The sequence below is a fragment of the Coturnix japonica genome, chromosome 9 (assembly GCF_054131305.1).
Source record: "Coturnix japonica strain WE chromosome 9, WE-NBRP24, whole genome shotgun sequence".
Lineage (NCBI taxonomy): Eukaryota > Metazoa > Chordata > Aves > Galliformes > Phasianidae > Coturnix > Coturnix japonica.
Window position 1 is genome coordinate 6,972,784 of NC_140671.1, and position 16,605 is coordinate 6,989,388.

The 16,605-nt window shown below is 43.6% G+C and overlaps 1 protein-coding gene across 1 annotated transcript in view; it reads left to right on the forward strand.

Annotated features, from left to right (window-relative positions):
* Positions 1–14,843, forward strand: part of ZNRF3 (zinc and ring finger 3) — a 66,201-nt gene extending 51,358 nt beyond the window's left edge. The window contains exons 3-9 of the mRNA XM_015878314.3: positions 4,958–5,032; positions 6,541–6,672; positions 7,302–7,412; positions 8,106–8,273; positions 8,938–9,040; positions 9,224–10,969; positions 11,973–14,843. Coding sequence (XP_015733800.2) covers positions 4,958–5,032; positions 6,541–6,672; positions 7,302–7,412; positions 8,106–8,273; positions 8,938–9,040; positions 9,224–10,969; positions 11,973–12,016 — 2,379 coding nt within the window. The 3' untranslated portion in view covers positions 12,017–14,843. The remainder of the gene's footprint in view (positions 1–4,957; positions 5,033–6,540; positions 6,673–7,301; positions 7,413–8,105; positions 8,274–8,937; positions 9,041–9,223; positions 10,970–11,972) is intronic.
* The last annotated feature ends 1,762 nt before the right edge of the window (positions 14,844–16,605 follow it).

Below are 16,605 nucleotides of genomic sequence, written 5' to 3' on the forward strand. Positions count from 1 at the left end.
AAATCTTAAACAGGATTGTTGCCAATGAAATTCTATTAGTTACTTTAATTCTTTAATCGAGATGAGTAGAGGTATTTATGCAGCTCTAAGGTGATTTTTTTGTATGTGTTTTCAGGGGAAAAAGTCACAGCACTTGAAACCAATATAGAAAATATTAGTTGAAATGGATTCTATATCTGTATATAGGTAAAATCAGTGTATGAGACAAAGTTAGCACAGATCAGAGGGCTGGATTACCTCTGCTGTGACAAAAGAGAAGGCTCCAGGGAGACCTCGTTGTGACCAAAGCTAGAGAGACTCTTTATGAGGGACTGTAGTGACAGGACAAGGGATAAGAGCTTTAACCTATATGGATTTAGATTGGATATTAGGACAAAGTTCTTCTAATAAAGATGATGCTCTGGGACAGGCTGCCCAGCTGCTGTGGATGCCTCTTCCAAGGCTGGGCTGGATGGGGCTTTGGACAACCTGATCTGGTGGGAAGTGTCTGCCCATGGCAGTGGGTTGGAACTGGATGATCTTCGAGGTCCTTTCCAACCCAAACAGATCACTGGTTCTGTGTTGAAGTACTGCTTACAGTATTTGCTGGTGTGATCATCATAATACACTGCTGCAAAGTTTTCAGAGCAGAAATTCTCTACACATCCTTTGCTACCTTTGTTCTCCAGATCGCTTAGATAAACTTTAAACATACGTATCGTGCCTCATCAGGTGTTTTCCTTCACCTGTATAACCACAATGTTATCATGCTGTGCATGGACTTCTTCCTGTTCTTTTGCCCTTCACACAGCTTTAAAGATTTGTTCCTCCCCTCTAATTGTGCTTCTGCATGACCAGTCTGTTATCTGCATCCGCTGAGAGCACTGACTGTGCTTCTGTCTTCTCTCTGGCTTGTTTGCACAAAGCTGGGGCTGGGTTACGGCTCATATTGGAAGAGAGCCTCCCTTTTAAGCAACGCACCAAGAACCTGCTTCATCCCCATGTATTTCAGACAGTGAAAGAAAGTTGTGCTTGTCAAATATGACGCTGGATGGCTTGTCTCTTTTGTGTAAAGAGCTACTTACAGAATGGCTGGGGTTGGAGGGACCCCCAAAGGCCATATGTTCCCACTGCCTGCAGTGCTCAGGGACACCCACAGCTCCATCAGTGCTCACAGCCCCATCCCCTGACCGTGGGTGTCTGCAGGGATGGGGCACCTCCACCTCTCTGTGCACCCTGTGCAGTGTCTCACCTGGAGGATGTGGGAGCACTCTTTAGAAAGAGTGAAAGTTAAGATGGTGGCGCTTCTATGTGGTGGCCTTGTCAAGCAAACAGGTCAGAGTCCACTGTTCTATAGTTTAGGCTTTTGAACTCTGAATGTAAAGAAGAACTGTGAGGTGACTGTCACTATGAACAAAGAATAACTATTTAAATTACTGAAGGTACCATTATCTCGTTGATGGATTTTTTGTGTGGGTTTTGGTTTTTTTTATTATTGTTTCTTGCAAAAGAGGAAGAACACTGTGATGCACAAATGTCATTTATTTTAAACCACTGAAGAGAAATCATCTCAGATAAAGATGCCTGGCATCTTTACTGCTTTCTGCTAATTGCATGGAGGTTGAGTTGAGGAAATCTATGTTTGACCTTGGTGTTGTGAAGGTGAAGCAGATGTCAGTACCGCTTCTATCCCTCCTTCTCTCCCAAATGGTGTGTGTCTTTTTGATCTGGGTTTTGGATACTTTGCTCAGAAACAAATGTGTTTATGGAGTAGTCTTTAAAGGGTTGAGTAGCCTTATATGAAAAAGTCATGTGCCTGTTATAGACCAGGATCATTTTAATTGGGACTTGTATTGACTGCATTATTTTGAGCTGTCCTGATTGCTGGGGAGCAGATAGGGCATTTTCAAAGACATTTCAGCTTTAATTACCCCACAAGTTTGGGGACAGAGGAAGGCAGGATGTCCCTGCAGCCCAGCCCTGAGGTTTTTGGGGCTATGGGTGCACGGTGGGCCCCAAGTTTGTCCCCTCCAACCTATGGGAAGGAGAAGAGCAGATGACAGAAGCGGCTGTGCTCAGGCCTCAGCCTGCTCACACTCGTTTGCTTCTCAACAGAGCGCTGTGGTTTTAAAAACGAGTTTTAGGAGAGGAGGAGGAGGAGGAGGAAGGGGGAGCGGCAGGCTGTGTGGTGTGTTTGTGGCTGCTCTCTGATCTCTTGCCAGCGAAACCTGGAAGGTCAGGCCGGGCTGCCGCCAAGCGGCGGAGCTGGAGCCGCAGAGCACTGGAGCGGGCAGCGCTGTGTGCTACTTGCTGGGATGGGGTGGGAAAATGAAATGCAGCCAGTAACCTCAGGGCTCTGGGGTGTATCTCTTTGGCACCCATAGACTCGTGGATGTTCAGTTTCCTCAGGTGGTCCTGAACCTGTGCTTCACTTATGGTGGGAAGGTCATTGCTGTCCCGTCTCCCACCTCCTGAACCACCAGGCACAGGCTGCCCAGAGATGTGGTGGATGCCCCATAACTCATCCATCTGAAAGACAGCCAGCATCAGGGGACAGGGAGGGCTCTGATGGAGCTGTGGGTGTCCCTCTTCATTGCAGGGGGGAGGGATCAAGATGTCCTTTAAAGATCCCTTCCAACTCAATTCCAGTTTCAATCTGTCATGGTACCAAAAAATCAAAATAATCCTGTGACATATCATTATTAATTTTCAGTGTTCAGGTGTTAGTGAGATTAAATAAAACTTGCTATGTGTAAGTGCAGGCAGGGACAAAGACTCAGGTAGAATGATAAGGGAAGCCCTCCTGATAGGAATAATACTACTGTTGAGTAGCCTTATAGAAAATGCTTCAAGTTGTATCACTTGGGATTGTTTCCAGTTCTATTATACTGCTTAATATTGAGACATGGGAAAGAATGTCCCCAGCACAGATTTTGAACCCAGTTGATACTTTTAATTTCTAACATAGGATGCCTGAGGTTGGAGGGGACCTTAAAGATCACCCAGCTCCATCCCCATGCTCAGGCTGCCCAGGATCCATCCATAGCCTTGGCTATCTCCAGGGATGGGACACCCACAACTACTTTGTGCAGCCTGCTCCATCACCTCACCACCCTCTGAGTAAAAAACCTCCTCTGAACATCAATAACCCCAGTCTCCCCTCCCTTTTTTAAACCTATTCTCCCTTGTTCTTTCACATTCCATTTTGCAATATAAAGTAAAAAATTGGGAACTTAACGAGTTGCTGTGCCGTAAACTGCTCATTTGGTGTGTTTGCAAATGAAAGACTTTTCTGAACCGACCTCCAAATCCTTTATAAGAATATTTTCAGAGATCAAAGTGCCTCGCTTTTTGGCTGACCATTCTGAAAGTACAGCCTAAATACCCCGAACAGTTCTATATGTGCTGCATGTTTGTAAAAGATGCCTCTTTGGGAAGCAGGGATGAGTTTTCACCTCAGGGCCACATCTCTTCAGTGGAGAATGTGTACTAAATTCCTTTTAACTTTTCCTCCCCAACAGCTACTAGCGATTAGCCAGGTGTGCTGACTTCAAAGAGGACAAATACCTGCTGCTCTGAGAAAGAGACTCCGTCTGGGTGTTGGTTTCCCTCATGTGCTGTCTGGTGGGCTTTGTTAGTTTGAAAATAAAAATGCAGTAGAAAAGTAGAACAAAGAAAATTACCTGAAGATGCTCAAATTTACAGTTTTGTTCTAACCGGCAGTTGTCTTATTTACTAAGGACTTTTTATAGGGTCTGATAGTCATAGGACGTGGTCAAAGGGTTTTAAAGTAAAACAGGGGAGAATGAGGGTTGAATGTTAAGGAGAAATTCTGTACTGAGTGGGTGGTGAGACCCTGGCACTGCTGTCCAGAGCTGTGGGTGCCCCATCCCTGGAGGTATTGAAGGCCAGATTGGATAGGACTCTGAGCACACTGAGCTGGTGGAGGGCATCCAGGGGACTGGGGCTGGGTCATCTTTAAGGTCCTCTCATTCTGTGTTAAAGCACTGTGTGATGTTTCATAATCCACAACTTTTGGATGCTTCCTCTGTATCTTAAGTTTGGGTTTTGACACTCTCTCTGCAGAGCTGGCGTCCTCTTGTTTTTAAACTGTGATGCTGGAGGAAATAGTGGAGAAATAATGGTTTACAGTCTGCATCCAGAAAAGATAGAAGCAGATTTGAGAAGCTCCTGGCAATGATTGCTCTATGGAGCCACTGAGCATCGCTTGAGTGAAATGTAGAGAGGCATGGTGGCAGAAACAGATAACTATCTTAATCTAGATGGTTAAAGTACTCTTTTATGTATCCCAGAGAGTTTTAATATGCTCTAATGTCTTTTGGGTTGTTTTTTTCTCTATTTTTTTTTTCCTCACTGTTGGTAACTCTAGCTTTGGATGCTATTAGATTAAAAGCTTCACGTTTAAACAGATGCTGAAATGTTATATGCAGCAGTTCTGACCTCCAGTGGCCAGAAAGAGCAATGTTCTGTGAGGACTCAGAAAATCAGGCACTTTGTACACACAGATTGATACCAAGAGCTTGTCAAGCCAAGAACACTTACAGATCATAAAGAACCTGGTCTGCCTTTATTTTCTATTCTAGTGAACTTGTATCTCCATCCCAAATGACAGAGGAGGCTGTTTTTGTTTGTGCTTCCAAGTGATATGGAGGGGGGGGAAAATAGAAATACTGTATTTAAAATCTTTGAAGGGTCTAAATCACATCTGAATTCATTTTAAAGCTTGTTGAAGAAGGAGTTTGTGGGAAAAGGTAGAGATTTCAGAAGCTACAGTGGAGTTTAAGTGCGTTCCATGTTGGTTCAGTAACTTGTGTTTGCAATGACTCTGTCATTGAATCATTCTACACAGAATCTAACAGTGTTACGACCGTTGTCCTGGAATGAAGAAAGGGAGTAATTTTGGAGGTGTCTGTGATCTTCTGGGATAAGTCTGAGGATTCTGTCTTTCTTATTGCAGGCAAAAAGAGCAGTGCAGCGAGGAGCAACAGCGGTCATCTTTGATGTTTCTGAAAACCCGGATGCCATTGATCAGGTATGAAGGAGGGAGCTTAGTTTTATTACACCCTCTGTTGGACTCCTTTAGAACTGCAGAAGCAGCAGCACAGGGCCAGCAGGCCTCTGAGCACAGCAACCTTAAGACATGCAGATCCTGACTAATGTGGTGCTGTGGTTTTCCTGCTTGCAAGAAGCAATGGAGATGCTGAGAATGATAGAATGAGAGGGATGTGTGAATTAAATTTTTCTTCTAGCCTTTGCTGGAATCTTGAATCCAATACTGGTGCTGCATTTTTGAGAAGGTATCGAGGCAAATATTCATGGCCTTGAGGCAATGAGGTTTCTGCCCAGCACTAAATATGAGGAGTTTGGCCGTGCCCAGCTTGTAATCAACAGCATTGTTGAGCAGCTGTTATTTTTGTGATTGCAAAATGGACTTCAAACTTTGTTCAAACAAATTCCTACCAAAAAAAAGTATAACTGTTTTTTCTTATTCACAGCTGTTGAATTTTGGCCTAAGTATTATATGGACCAGGAGAATTTTTCTTTTTTTTTCCTGGGGATCACTGTATAAGTTCCATCTTCTCCCTTTAGATGGGTGAGGCAATATTTCTGTGAGAAGCTTAAGATCCTGCCAAGCAATTTCGAGTTAACTGAGCAGATAAAATAAGCTTAACAAGCATGAAAACAGTCTGCATTTGGTTTAGTTTTCTTCTGTCTAAAGAGAGCTACAGCAGAAACAAGTGAAGCAGAATATTTTCAAGTGCAGCCTGGATTTCCTGGGGAAAGAGAGAGACATTATCTGTGTTTACATTTAAAAAACTGGTTTTACTTATGAAATGAGCATCTGTTGGATTGAGGAATGTGGACTCTGCAGTGGGTGCTTTGAGAGCTGTGGTCTGCGTGAGCATCAAGGCTGCAGACTTAATTTTGCAAGCACCTTTGGTATTTTTTCACAAGTTATCTCACAGGGATGTTATCCATCTTGTTTCCAGTCTTTTCTTGGTATTGCAGCTTCCAATTACTCTCAGCTGTTCATCTGTCTCTGAACATGCAAAGCTGAGTTGTTGCTTCCTTGTGTCTTCCATCTACCAACAGCCCTCCTTCCTGGACTGTTGCTAATTGACTGGGTGCAGCTAGCCACTGTAATTGGAAAATTAGTTGATTATTGAGTATTTGCATGAACAAATAAAATGGAAAGTGGTTTGTGCAGCAGCTGGCAGTGTAGGCTCTATTACAGGACAGACAGCAGCTTATGCAAATGCTCACAGCCAGAAGATGAATGACAAGACCTATTTTAATACACTAACCATAAGAGGTACTTGACTGACTGCCTTCTCATGCAGTTCTGGGCATTTGTGTGCCATGCATTTTGATTCTCAGCCAATGGACTGAAGTGAACACTTAGGTTTGTAGTAGGGAAGAACAACTGGTGCTCGAATCGGTTTTGCTTTCATGTTCATTTATTCTTCTTTCTATTCTCCAGAAGAGGAGAAGTACTTGTGCTGAAATGTGCCTTCTGAGCAGGTTTGTTGTTTTTTCTAGCTGAACCAGGGCTTAGAAGACCCCCTGAAGAGACCAGTGGTGTATGTGAAGGGTGCTGATGCTGTCAAGCTAATGAACATAGTTAACAAGCAGAAAGTGGCACGAGCAAGGATTCAGCATCGCCCCCCACGGGTGAGACTTTAAGAAACTTCATCTAAACATTGCACTGCTGTTACTCTGTGCAGTGCTTGCTAACTGCAGAGCACAAAGATGTTTTGATGCTCTCCATAAGAATTAACAGATGCGAAATTCTGTTGACCCAAGTAAACTGATGAACTTTACTGTGGACACGTAGCTATGTTTAAGTGTAGAATCCACAGTGTGGGTCCTGATGTCTCCAATATATATTCTTTAAAATTTATAAATGGTTAACAGTTTTACATAGTAGAGGCTTTCCTTTTTCTTAGTTACATGCTGTAGTTACTGCATGCACATAGCAGTTCAGATTTGTAAGACAGCCTGCCCTGTGTTAATTAATGTCTTGGGGGGTATTTTAAACATGGTTATTTTGTACCTGATATTTGTAACTTTAATGTAAAATCTGACATGTCATGGTCGGCACTCTGTCCATTTCATTCACTTGCAGTAACAAATGTACCTCAGGTTTGTCCCATAGAATCCTTGTTAATGAGCAGAGTGTGATGACTTACCATTTTCTGTGTTTATATGTGACCGCTGAGAAAGTAGGAAAGGGAAAGGAACGGTAGATTTGACTCTGATAGGAAGATAGGAAAAATAATGTTGTTGTTCTAATTTTTAAGCAACCCACCGAGTACTTTGATATGGGAATTTTCCTGGCCTTCTTTGTGGTTGTGTCTCTTGTTTGCCTCATTCTTCTTGTCAAGATCAAACTGAAACAACGACGTAGTCAGGTAAGAGCAGTAATGGTATGTTTATTGAATGCTGAATTGAAATGAAATGAAAACTTTCTTTTCCTTTGTCCTGGAAGTTGCAACCTTTAGGAATACAGTATGCTGATTTAGAACAGCCATCTATGGGGAAAGGTTTTTATCCATAGGTGTAGGCTTTTGGAAGGATGTAACAATGTCTTTAAAAGAAATTTACATTGACCTTTGGTGTCTCTTCAGTTAAATTCAAGCACTGAGTATTGAATGAAGCATTTAGCCTTTGGGAAGGAAGAGTATTTCTGTTTGTTCAGAGGTGCTCCAAAAGAAGTCCAAACTTCTGTGGATGTATTCTGGAGAAAATACAGTGATTTAAAAGAAATAACAGCTCTCTTTCAGTAGAATAATATCCTTTGATTCTTAATTGGAAAAGGTTGTGAAGTAAAAAAATATTGACATGGGATAATTCTAGATGAGGTATTTTTTTTCTATCAAGCATGAAAGAGAAAGCAAATAGAAGCTAATGGACCCTGCAGTTTGTATTTTATACTGCTCACTACATGGGTACACATGCATAAGGAATGCAAAGCATTGTGCATTAGTTTGAGCCTGCTGTGATTTGATAAGGTACATTAATTTGATACGGTGTTGTTTTCTCTGCTATTACACTACAGTCCCTTATGCAACAGTGTTGCCTTTTGTCTTCTTCTTATGTTCTAGAATTCCATGAACAGGCTTGCAGTGCAAGCTCTGGAAAAAATGGAGACCAGGAAGTTTAAGTCCAAAAGCAAAGGACACCGGGAAGGTAGCTGCGGTGCTTTGGATACACTCAGTAGCAGCTCGACCTCTGACTGTGCCATCTGCTTGGAGAAGTACATTGATGGAGAGGTAAAGGATAGAGAGTTTCTTCAACATGGGCTGAGAATGTAGCTGACTTATTTCAGCCCTATGACATACATCACGTATTGATGTTGTGCCACTTGCTGGACAGATTGCATCGAGCAGCCAGCTCAGCCTCAACTGCATTCTGCAGTTACCAATGTAAATCTCAAGAGCTGTTCACCACACTGCAAAAAGAGAGCTGAGGAGGTCTCACTTTGCAGGTTGATCCCTCCCTCAGGCTGCATTGATGGGAGACCAGAGAAGGAAGGGAGTTCCACAAGGTTCAGGAACCAGTTTTGGCCTCCTGGTTACCATTTCTGTGTTGATATCAGCGCTTGCCTTCTCTGATGTAGGTCTACTCAGAGGAAGCAATGAAAGGATGAAGTAGAAAATAGGCCCCTTAAGACAGAGGCAATCAATAATCAAAGCTTTAAACTTCCATATAAAAATTAAAGACATTTTTAAATGGACTCCATTGACTTTTATCTAAGTAAGTTTCACGTGTTGGAGATTAATACTTTAGTATGGGTTTGCCCAAAGTGTTAAGGTACAGGGCACAGTAAAAGCACCCTTGAAAATGCTGGCTACTTGCAATGAAGTTAGGATTAAGGTGTGAGGATTTACTCATTAGGCTTCAGTACTTTTTATGTCCCTCCATGTGTTCCTTTAGGAGCTGCGTGTCATTCCCTGCACTCACCGATTTCACAAGAAATGTGTGGATCCTTGGTTACTGCAGCATCACACCTGCCCTCACTGCCGCCATAACATCATTGGTAAGTGCTGCAAATGAGGTGGGGATTCTCAGCTGTACTGTATATTTTGGACTTCAGGCTCCACAGTATGAAACAGAAATTTGGCCTGTATGTTGGTGTCTTAAAGCCCATAGTTCTATTGTAATGCAACCCTAGAAATGCCGACTATACTCCTGCTTCTTCACTCTTATTTCTCTCCTTCAGAACAGAAGAAGGGAAACACAGGCCCAGTCTGCCTGGAATCCATCAACTCAGCACGCAGCCGGCAGCAGAGGGTGATTCTGCCTGTCCATTACCCAGGCCGAGTGCACAGAGCAAACCAGATAACAGCATATCCTACACGGACAAGCATGGACCCTCATGGAAATCCCATCACAGTACTTACAGTTGAGCGACATGGTGAACAGAGCCTCTACCAAGCCCAATCTGCAGCCTATATCCGAAGTTATCAGCCTATTCATTTAGACCATGCTTTAAACACACACCACTGTAGCCTGGAACATAGGGCTTATTCTCCAGCTCACAACTTCAGACGACCCAAGTTTGGAGGACGAAACTTTTCTAAAGCAGCGTGCTTTTCCCAATATGAGACCATGTATCAGCACTACTACTTCCAAGGCCTTAGTTACCCTGAGCAAGATGGACAGCCTTCAACTGGCATTTCCTCAAAGGGTCCTTCCCGTGCCTTTCAGCCTGGTAGCAGTGTGCTTTTCCCTCCTGTGGTACACGTAGTGCCCTCATCTCGCTTGGAGAGTGGCAGTACCTCCAGCTTTAGCTGCTATCATGGTCATCGTTCGGTATGCAGTGGATATTTAGCTGACTGCCCTGGGAGTGACAGCAGCAGCAGCAGTTCTGGTCAGTGCCACTGCTCCTCTAGCGATTCCATGGTTGATTGCACCGAGGTCAGCAACCAAGGTGTTTATGGGAGTTGCTCCACCTTCCGCAGCTCTTTGAGCAGTGACTATGACCCATACATCTACCGCAGTAAAAGCCCTTGCCGAGTGGGTGAGGCTGGTGGTACAAACAAGGGTGCAATTGTTCTCTTGGAGGACCCCCATCAGGATGAGCTTCCAGCTCACAGTCACAGTCTGGTGAGTGCTGACTGCCGGCCTGTGCCAGCTTCTTCCTCAGGGGACCAACTGTCTAATTGCAGCATGGATATGAACTATAGCAGTAATTCCTCACTAGAGCACAGGGATCCAAATGGCACTACCTCAGAGGGAGGACCTGAGGCCACTCCTGGTGCTGCCTTGGATGTTAAAATGAACTGGAAGAATCCAGAGATAACAGGGCCGCTTATGGAGCAAGCATGCGCGTGCTGCTTTGAACTCCAGCACTCTGCCCTGGAGCCTAGAAACGGGACAGCTGACTGTAGTGCACTCTTCCTCAGCTCTCCGCTGTGGGGGGCGTGTGGCCCAGGGATAGAACCACAGTCAGGGAACACCCAGGGCTTGTACAGTATTAAATCAGACCACTTGCATAGGACAGATAGGGTAAAATACGAAGGGTTGCCATGCTGCTTCTATGAAGAGAAGCAGGTAGCCTGTAGTAGCAACAGTGGCAGTGGAGGTGGTGGCTGCTATACAGAAGACTATGCAGTGAATGTGCAGTACACGCTTCCCGATGACACCTTGCCAAGCTGTTATAAGGGTGTACACGATCTGGGTCAACGCATTCCCATCATTCCTGAAGACAGAGACTGTGAGTTAATTCTACCTACAGAGTGCCAAGGGACCCGCACAGGTGGCTGTAGTTCCTGGGATGGAACATCTGAGCTAGATACTTACCTGCACTGCCAAGGTATAGGAGAGGTACAGGACGAGAGGGAGGTGTGCTATGAGGCAACATCTTTCCTACGTCAAAACTGCTCTCAGGAAGAGGAAACCAGAATGCTCTTTCCTAGTTCCACTCCACACTCCCAGAAGTTGACAGCGACCACGCAAGTCACAGGTAATCAGTTTGCTTCTTTTGGTTACTCCCTACCTTTTAGTTGTAGCATATGAAATGCAAGATCCCAGTTTCTCGGGCATGCGCAGCCTTAATGCTTACTGTAATTTTTGCATAAGAGCAGTTAATCAATTAATATTTCCTGCAGCCATGTTATTGTTTCATTACGTATGCTCATTCCTCAGCTAGAGGAATAGAAGATGATAGTTAAGAGCTTTCATTCTCATACTCTGTGGTTACTGCTAGTACCAGGTCCCCAGAGCCAGGGACACTGTGCCAGTCTGGGAGCTTTGACATGTTTGAATGGATAGTACCAGAGTAGGCAAGGCCAGAATAGCAGGAGGGGACTGACAACATGGAGCTGAAAAATAGGAGTGGAAAACTTGGAACTGCTGTAGGAGAATATGTGAGAAAATATCTGCCATTGACTTGCACAAGGGGAAAAAAACCTGCCTGGCTTAAATGAGTTAACAGAAACATCCTAGGCTGGGATGGTTCTCAAGACATTATCTAGTCCAACTCCCTGCTCAAAGCAAAGTCAGCTCTGAGATGGCACCACATCATTCGGTTTCTCAGATTAGACTCAGTTTATGCATTCAGATCTTAACAATCTCCTTGACAACCTCGAAAGGACATAGACAGAGTGCACAACCTCTCTGTCCCCTGTTCCAGTGGCTGACTGTTCTCATAGAGAAAAGTTTCTTTCTATATCCAATCTGAACGTTTCATGTCTCAGTGAAAGCCTGTTACTTCTTGTCCTCCGTGCATCACTCCTAAGACCCCAGTTCCATTTCCATGACAGTCATAGAACTGGAATTACAAACAAGCCCTACTTCCTCACCCTCTTGTCACAGGGCAAGTGCTCTAGCTCTTGGAGCACCTTGGCTCTGTGCTGAACGTGCTCCAGTCAATCAGTGTTTCTTGTACTGGTGGGACCCAAATGGGCACAGGAGTCAAGATGCAGCGTTCTTTAGTTTTAACCAGAACTTTTCTCTTTGTCATTCAGGTGCTGGATCTCACCCCTTGGAGAGAAACCAGGCTGGTGACTAGATTTGTTCAGATGACACCAGGTGGAGAAGTGGAGCTTATCACAGACTCCAAACTCACACGGACTTCAATTTGTTAAGCTTTGACAAACACACAAAAGTGGTAATGTGGAGAAGTCCCTCCCCCACTTCCTCTATGTCCACATCAGCTTGATTATCCTCTTTCTCCCTTTTGCCTGAAGCCTTCAGGCCTCCATTGGTGTGCAAAGCCCATGTGGGACATGGTGTGGAGCATTCTGAGCTCTACTGCCGTTTCTATATTAATGACAAAATGTTATTTATATTTTCTTTTTAGAAGTGACCGTGTCAGCTCCTGCTGAGAGGTAACACGGTGTGTTAAATAAGCCAGGCTATGTGTAGACGCTGTTACCTCCTACTTGAAGGAGTCCAGCCTTTGATAAGCTCAGGGCTACACCTGCCTTAGAAACCAGATAGCACCTTGAAATAAAGTAGTCCAGAGGGATACAGCTGCTGAATGGATGTTCAGATATCAATTAATCCTGGTAGCAAATCCTAGTAGCCAGCAAGTTATATGTGTGATTTTGAGAGAGGTAAAGGATTAGACTGTCTCTTTCTTCCTCTCCCCTCCCCGCCTTTTATGCTGCTCTGATGATTTGGCTAGGAAGAATCTCCAGCCATCATGATTAGTTTTAACAGATTGGGGGGTAGGGATACTGTTAGCTTGGGTTGTTCATATTCCCATCTCCTGCTAAAACATGGACCTCATTGTATCTTCTGACTGGTGAAGAATGTTGAGTGGGGGACCCTTCCTCCAAACAGGTGGTAGAAGAAAGTGTTTAGAAAGGGTGAAACCTTTGTAGATAGTGAATCTCAGCTTCCATAGGAAGTTTTATAGGCACTTGTAGCCCCCCTCATGGCTGTGGGAAATGCTGGCATACGCAGGACAATAGGGTTTGCAGGGGGCTTGTCGCTTGCCTGGCTCATGTTGGAAATAGGTCAGAATCTGTCTTGTTCCCTTATAGCCTGCAAGCGTGCCTAAGGGAAGCAGTGCTTGTCACCCATTGCACATGCAGGAAAATGAGGACTTGGTTTAGTCATTGTTTCCTTTGTTGCTGTGGTTGATGTAAGCTTCCATAGATTGATCTGTTTTAAAGGTTTCTTGGGCCCAGCCAGTTGTGCTTCATTTTCGTCTTGTGTACAGAGAGTTTTCTGTACTCCATTAGCCTGGGCACATACTTTTGTTCTTGTTCTTGTACTAGTGGGGACATTCGTTATCATAGGATAATGTCTGTCGTCACTTCTGATAGCAATTGTTTCCTGTGGAAACAGCGGCTTCTGAGTAAGAGGCTACCATAGCATGGTTTAATTGCCTGTCATGCTGCATGTGCCTGAGGACACAGTGTCATCCTGCCTGGTGTATTCACAGCAGGAATTCTCCTAAAGGGAAACTACTTTGTTAATGCCCACACTGCCAGCCTTCTGCAAAGATTGGTCTGAAGTTCAGCATGCTTTGAAGGTATTTAAAAGACATGAAAAAGAGTTGTTGTTACGTTTTCAGCCATGATGTCCATGGCAGCACTGGGCTGATTGTGAGTACCAGAAAAGGTAACTTCTTTTCTGTATAGTCCCAAAGGAAATATTTAATGAAATGCAAACAACCAAGAAACAACAGATTAGGTTGCTTTGTTTACTTTTCCTTTCTGTACTCGATAAATTAGGAAAAAAACCCAATTCTGCTGGAAGGAATTCCCATCAGATCCCTCCAAATGAACAAACGCCCCAATCCAGCTGTTCAGAGAATTGACACAAGCCAATACCTGGGTAGAAAACTGAAACAAAATTTACAGTAAACATATTTCCTGCGTATAAAGTTTATGGAAAACTTATTCATTCTCTGAATGACTGCAGTAAGTGGTATGTGTTAGGAGAAGCAACTCTATGAGGCTTTATTTAGAAGTCTTACCTTTCTCCTTCCTCCACTCAAACATTGCACATGTCATGGTATGCCACCTGGATTTTACCTTGTTTGGTGTTTCACGAGGCACTGTGAGGCCGCCTGAGATGTGCTGTGCTCCATAACTGCACAGCACCTTATGGCAAAGCACGGTTCTACAAAAGGTATTTGAATGTTCTGGCTCATGGTGTTCCTGTACCAGCCTCCTTCACATGTTGTGGGGATCTCTGCCACTACCACAGTCCCTGCAGGCCTTACAGAGATATCCTATATTTGGTTTCTGTGATTGGCTTCACAGCCAACGTGTGGTTCATCCTCAGTATGTCTGTGCAGATACAGGTCAGCTGCCGTGATAGGTGGTTTTTATAACAAAATACCTTTCTACTACTTCCATGAACAGTTGTCATTGTGTTTGGCTCATGAGGCACTATTTAAAGATGTTGTGTTTTGTTTTTTGTTTTGTTTTTTAATGATCTTATAGCACTTAAAATTGTTTTGTATAAAATTTGCTGTAAAGATTTGTAATATGGTCAAAGGGCTCTTTCTCCTTCATTACCATTTTTTTTAATGTTTTAAAAGCTAGAAAAGCATCCTGTATATATTCTGTATATGTATAGCAGCACATTTCATTTATGGAAATATGTTCTCAGAATATTTATTTACTAATATATTTATCTTAAGCCATGTTTTATGTTGAGAGTGTGTGACATTATTGTAATAATCATTGAAAATCACTAACACGAGGCCCTGTAAATACATGATAATTGCACACAAAGATTTTACAGTACTTGCCGACCAAAAATGATTTAAGAGAAGTTGTAGTTACCTGCAGTTTTGTAAGAAAGTGTACAAATGTCTGTATTAAAAAGAAAAAAAAAGGCAAAACCACGCAAAAAATACAGTTTTATTGCATACATGTGTGGAAGTCGTCCTTATTTGGAGGGGAAGAACACAGCTGTGCTTCTCCAAGTGAAGTCCTATGTGAGCTGTTTGTAACAGTGCTTTCCATTTGTTAAACAACAGGTAGACACATATATGCACACACACACGTACAGATCTGAACAACAACTTCTGTGATTACAAAATGCAGAAGTTTTCTTTTATATGTGTTGGGGTTTTTTTGTCCTCTTTGGAAACAACCTGTAATGGTCCCAGGACCATTCAGCTCTCAGGTAAGTGCCAAAGCAAATCAGTTTTGTACTGGGCGTTATGCTCAGTGTAAGGCTTGATTTTAGCTCCTTCCTAATTGTGTTCCCAGCAGTCTCAGTGCCTGTTGTTTGAGGTCCCTGCTCACAGCTGGCAGGTCTCCCTGTTGAGGAGGTGGAAGTTAGATGTCAGAGGTTACAAAGGAAGGGAGGGCAAAGGTGTAGGGCCAGAAGGAAAAGAGGATGATTGAGATAGCCCCATCTTTTCGACAGCATGCTTTGGTGCACTAAGTGCTCTGCTGTGGGAAACAGGGAAGGAGATGCAATGAAGCTCGACACTGCATGGTGGTAGTCCATAACCCCCAGGGCAGTTCTTGGACCTCTGCATAGAATGAAGGCTTGTAAGGGGGTCATACAAGTCTCTCTCATTCAAATTATGTGGCAGCTGGAAGACACCTGCTGGAAGGCATCCTCATTTCTCTTTGGAACCTGCATGTTTCCTGTAGCAAGGAAACTTATTTGTGTCTTAAATTCAGATAAAAATAGTCTAATTGTACTGAACTAAGACTGCTTGGAGGCCTGAGCCATCATGGTGTGAATGGACTCAACAAATGGGAGGTCATGTTGAACGCAGTAAGCTACACCCAAGTTCATATTCTGGATCATGAAATCACTGGTTCCACTGCAGTTAAAATCAGCGTTGTGCTGCTCTCATCGTGTCGACAGAGGGCATAATATGATCAAAGGCATTTATTAAGGCATAGAGGAAAATGGCTTGGATATGATTGCTAGTGGATAATGATCTCTGTGCGTGTACGTGCACATATATATATGCTGTTGTTGAAATAGTTTGCTTCTATATGTTACATGTTCTCCATGCAGTCATACAGACAAATTCTATTCTCCTTTGGTTGCTTCCACCTCACCAAGGTTTCCACCTGGTAATACTTTGGATTAGGGTTAGGGTTCTTCCCCCTCTCATCTAGGCCTGTTCCAGTGCACTGTAATTCAGTCACCCCAGAATTCACCCAGGAGAAGAGCGTTACTTCTTAATGAGATTGTACACGATGCTGATGCTTGGTGTTTCTGGCACGTGGTCTTATTTAGGCTGTAGCAATTTGGAGTGTGTTTGCTGAGTTCTAAGAGGGATAGTAGATAGCATTGGTTGCTTATGTTTTGCACAGCTGTTAGTGCAGAACACAGCACTCAGTTCTAATGGGTTCCTTGTGCAATGAAGGTGTCTTTTGAAGGTAGCTGCGTTCTTACAGCTGGAGCCAGCCTGCCCAGCTCTTTGTCTGGGATATAATAGACCCGAAACCAGATCTTTGATGGGAAAGGGAAGCCTCGCGCTTCTGCGACTTACTTAATATGAAAGGGTCTCATTCAGAGTAAAGAATACATTTCTCTCATGGGAATGAAGCTGTTGCTTAGGAAAAATAAGGTAAATTCTCCCAGAATAAACATGCTTAAAAGGAGTCTTGTAGCCTGGATGGCAAGAAAGTAGAGCACTGTGATCCCCTCTGTGTAAGAGAT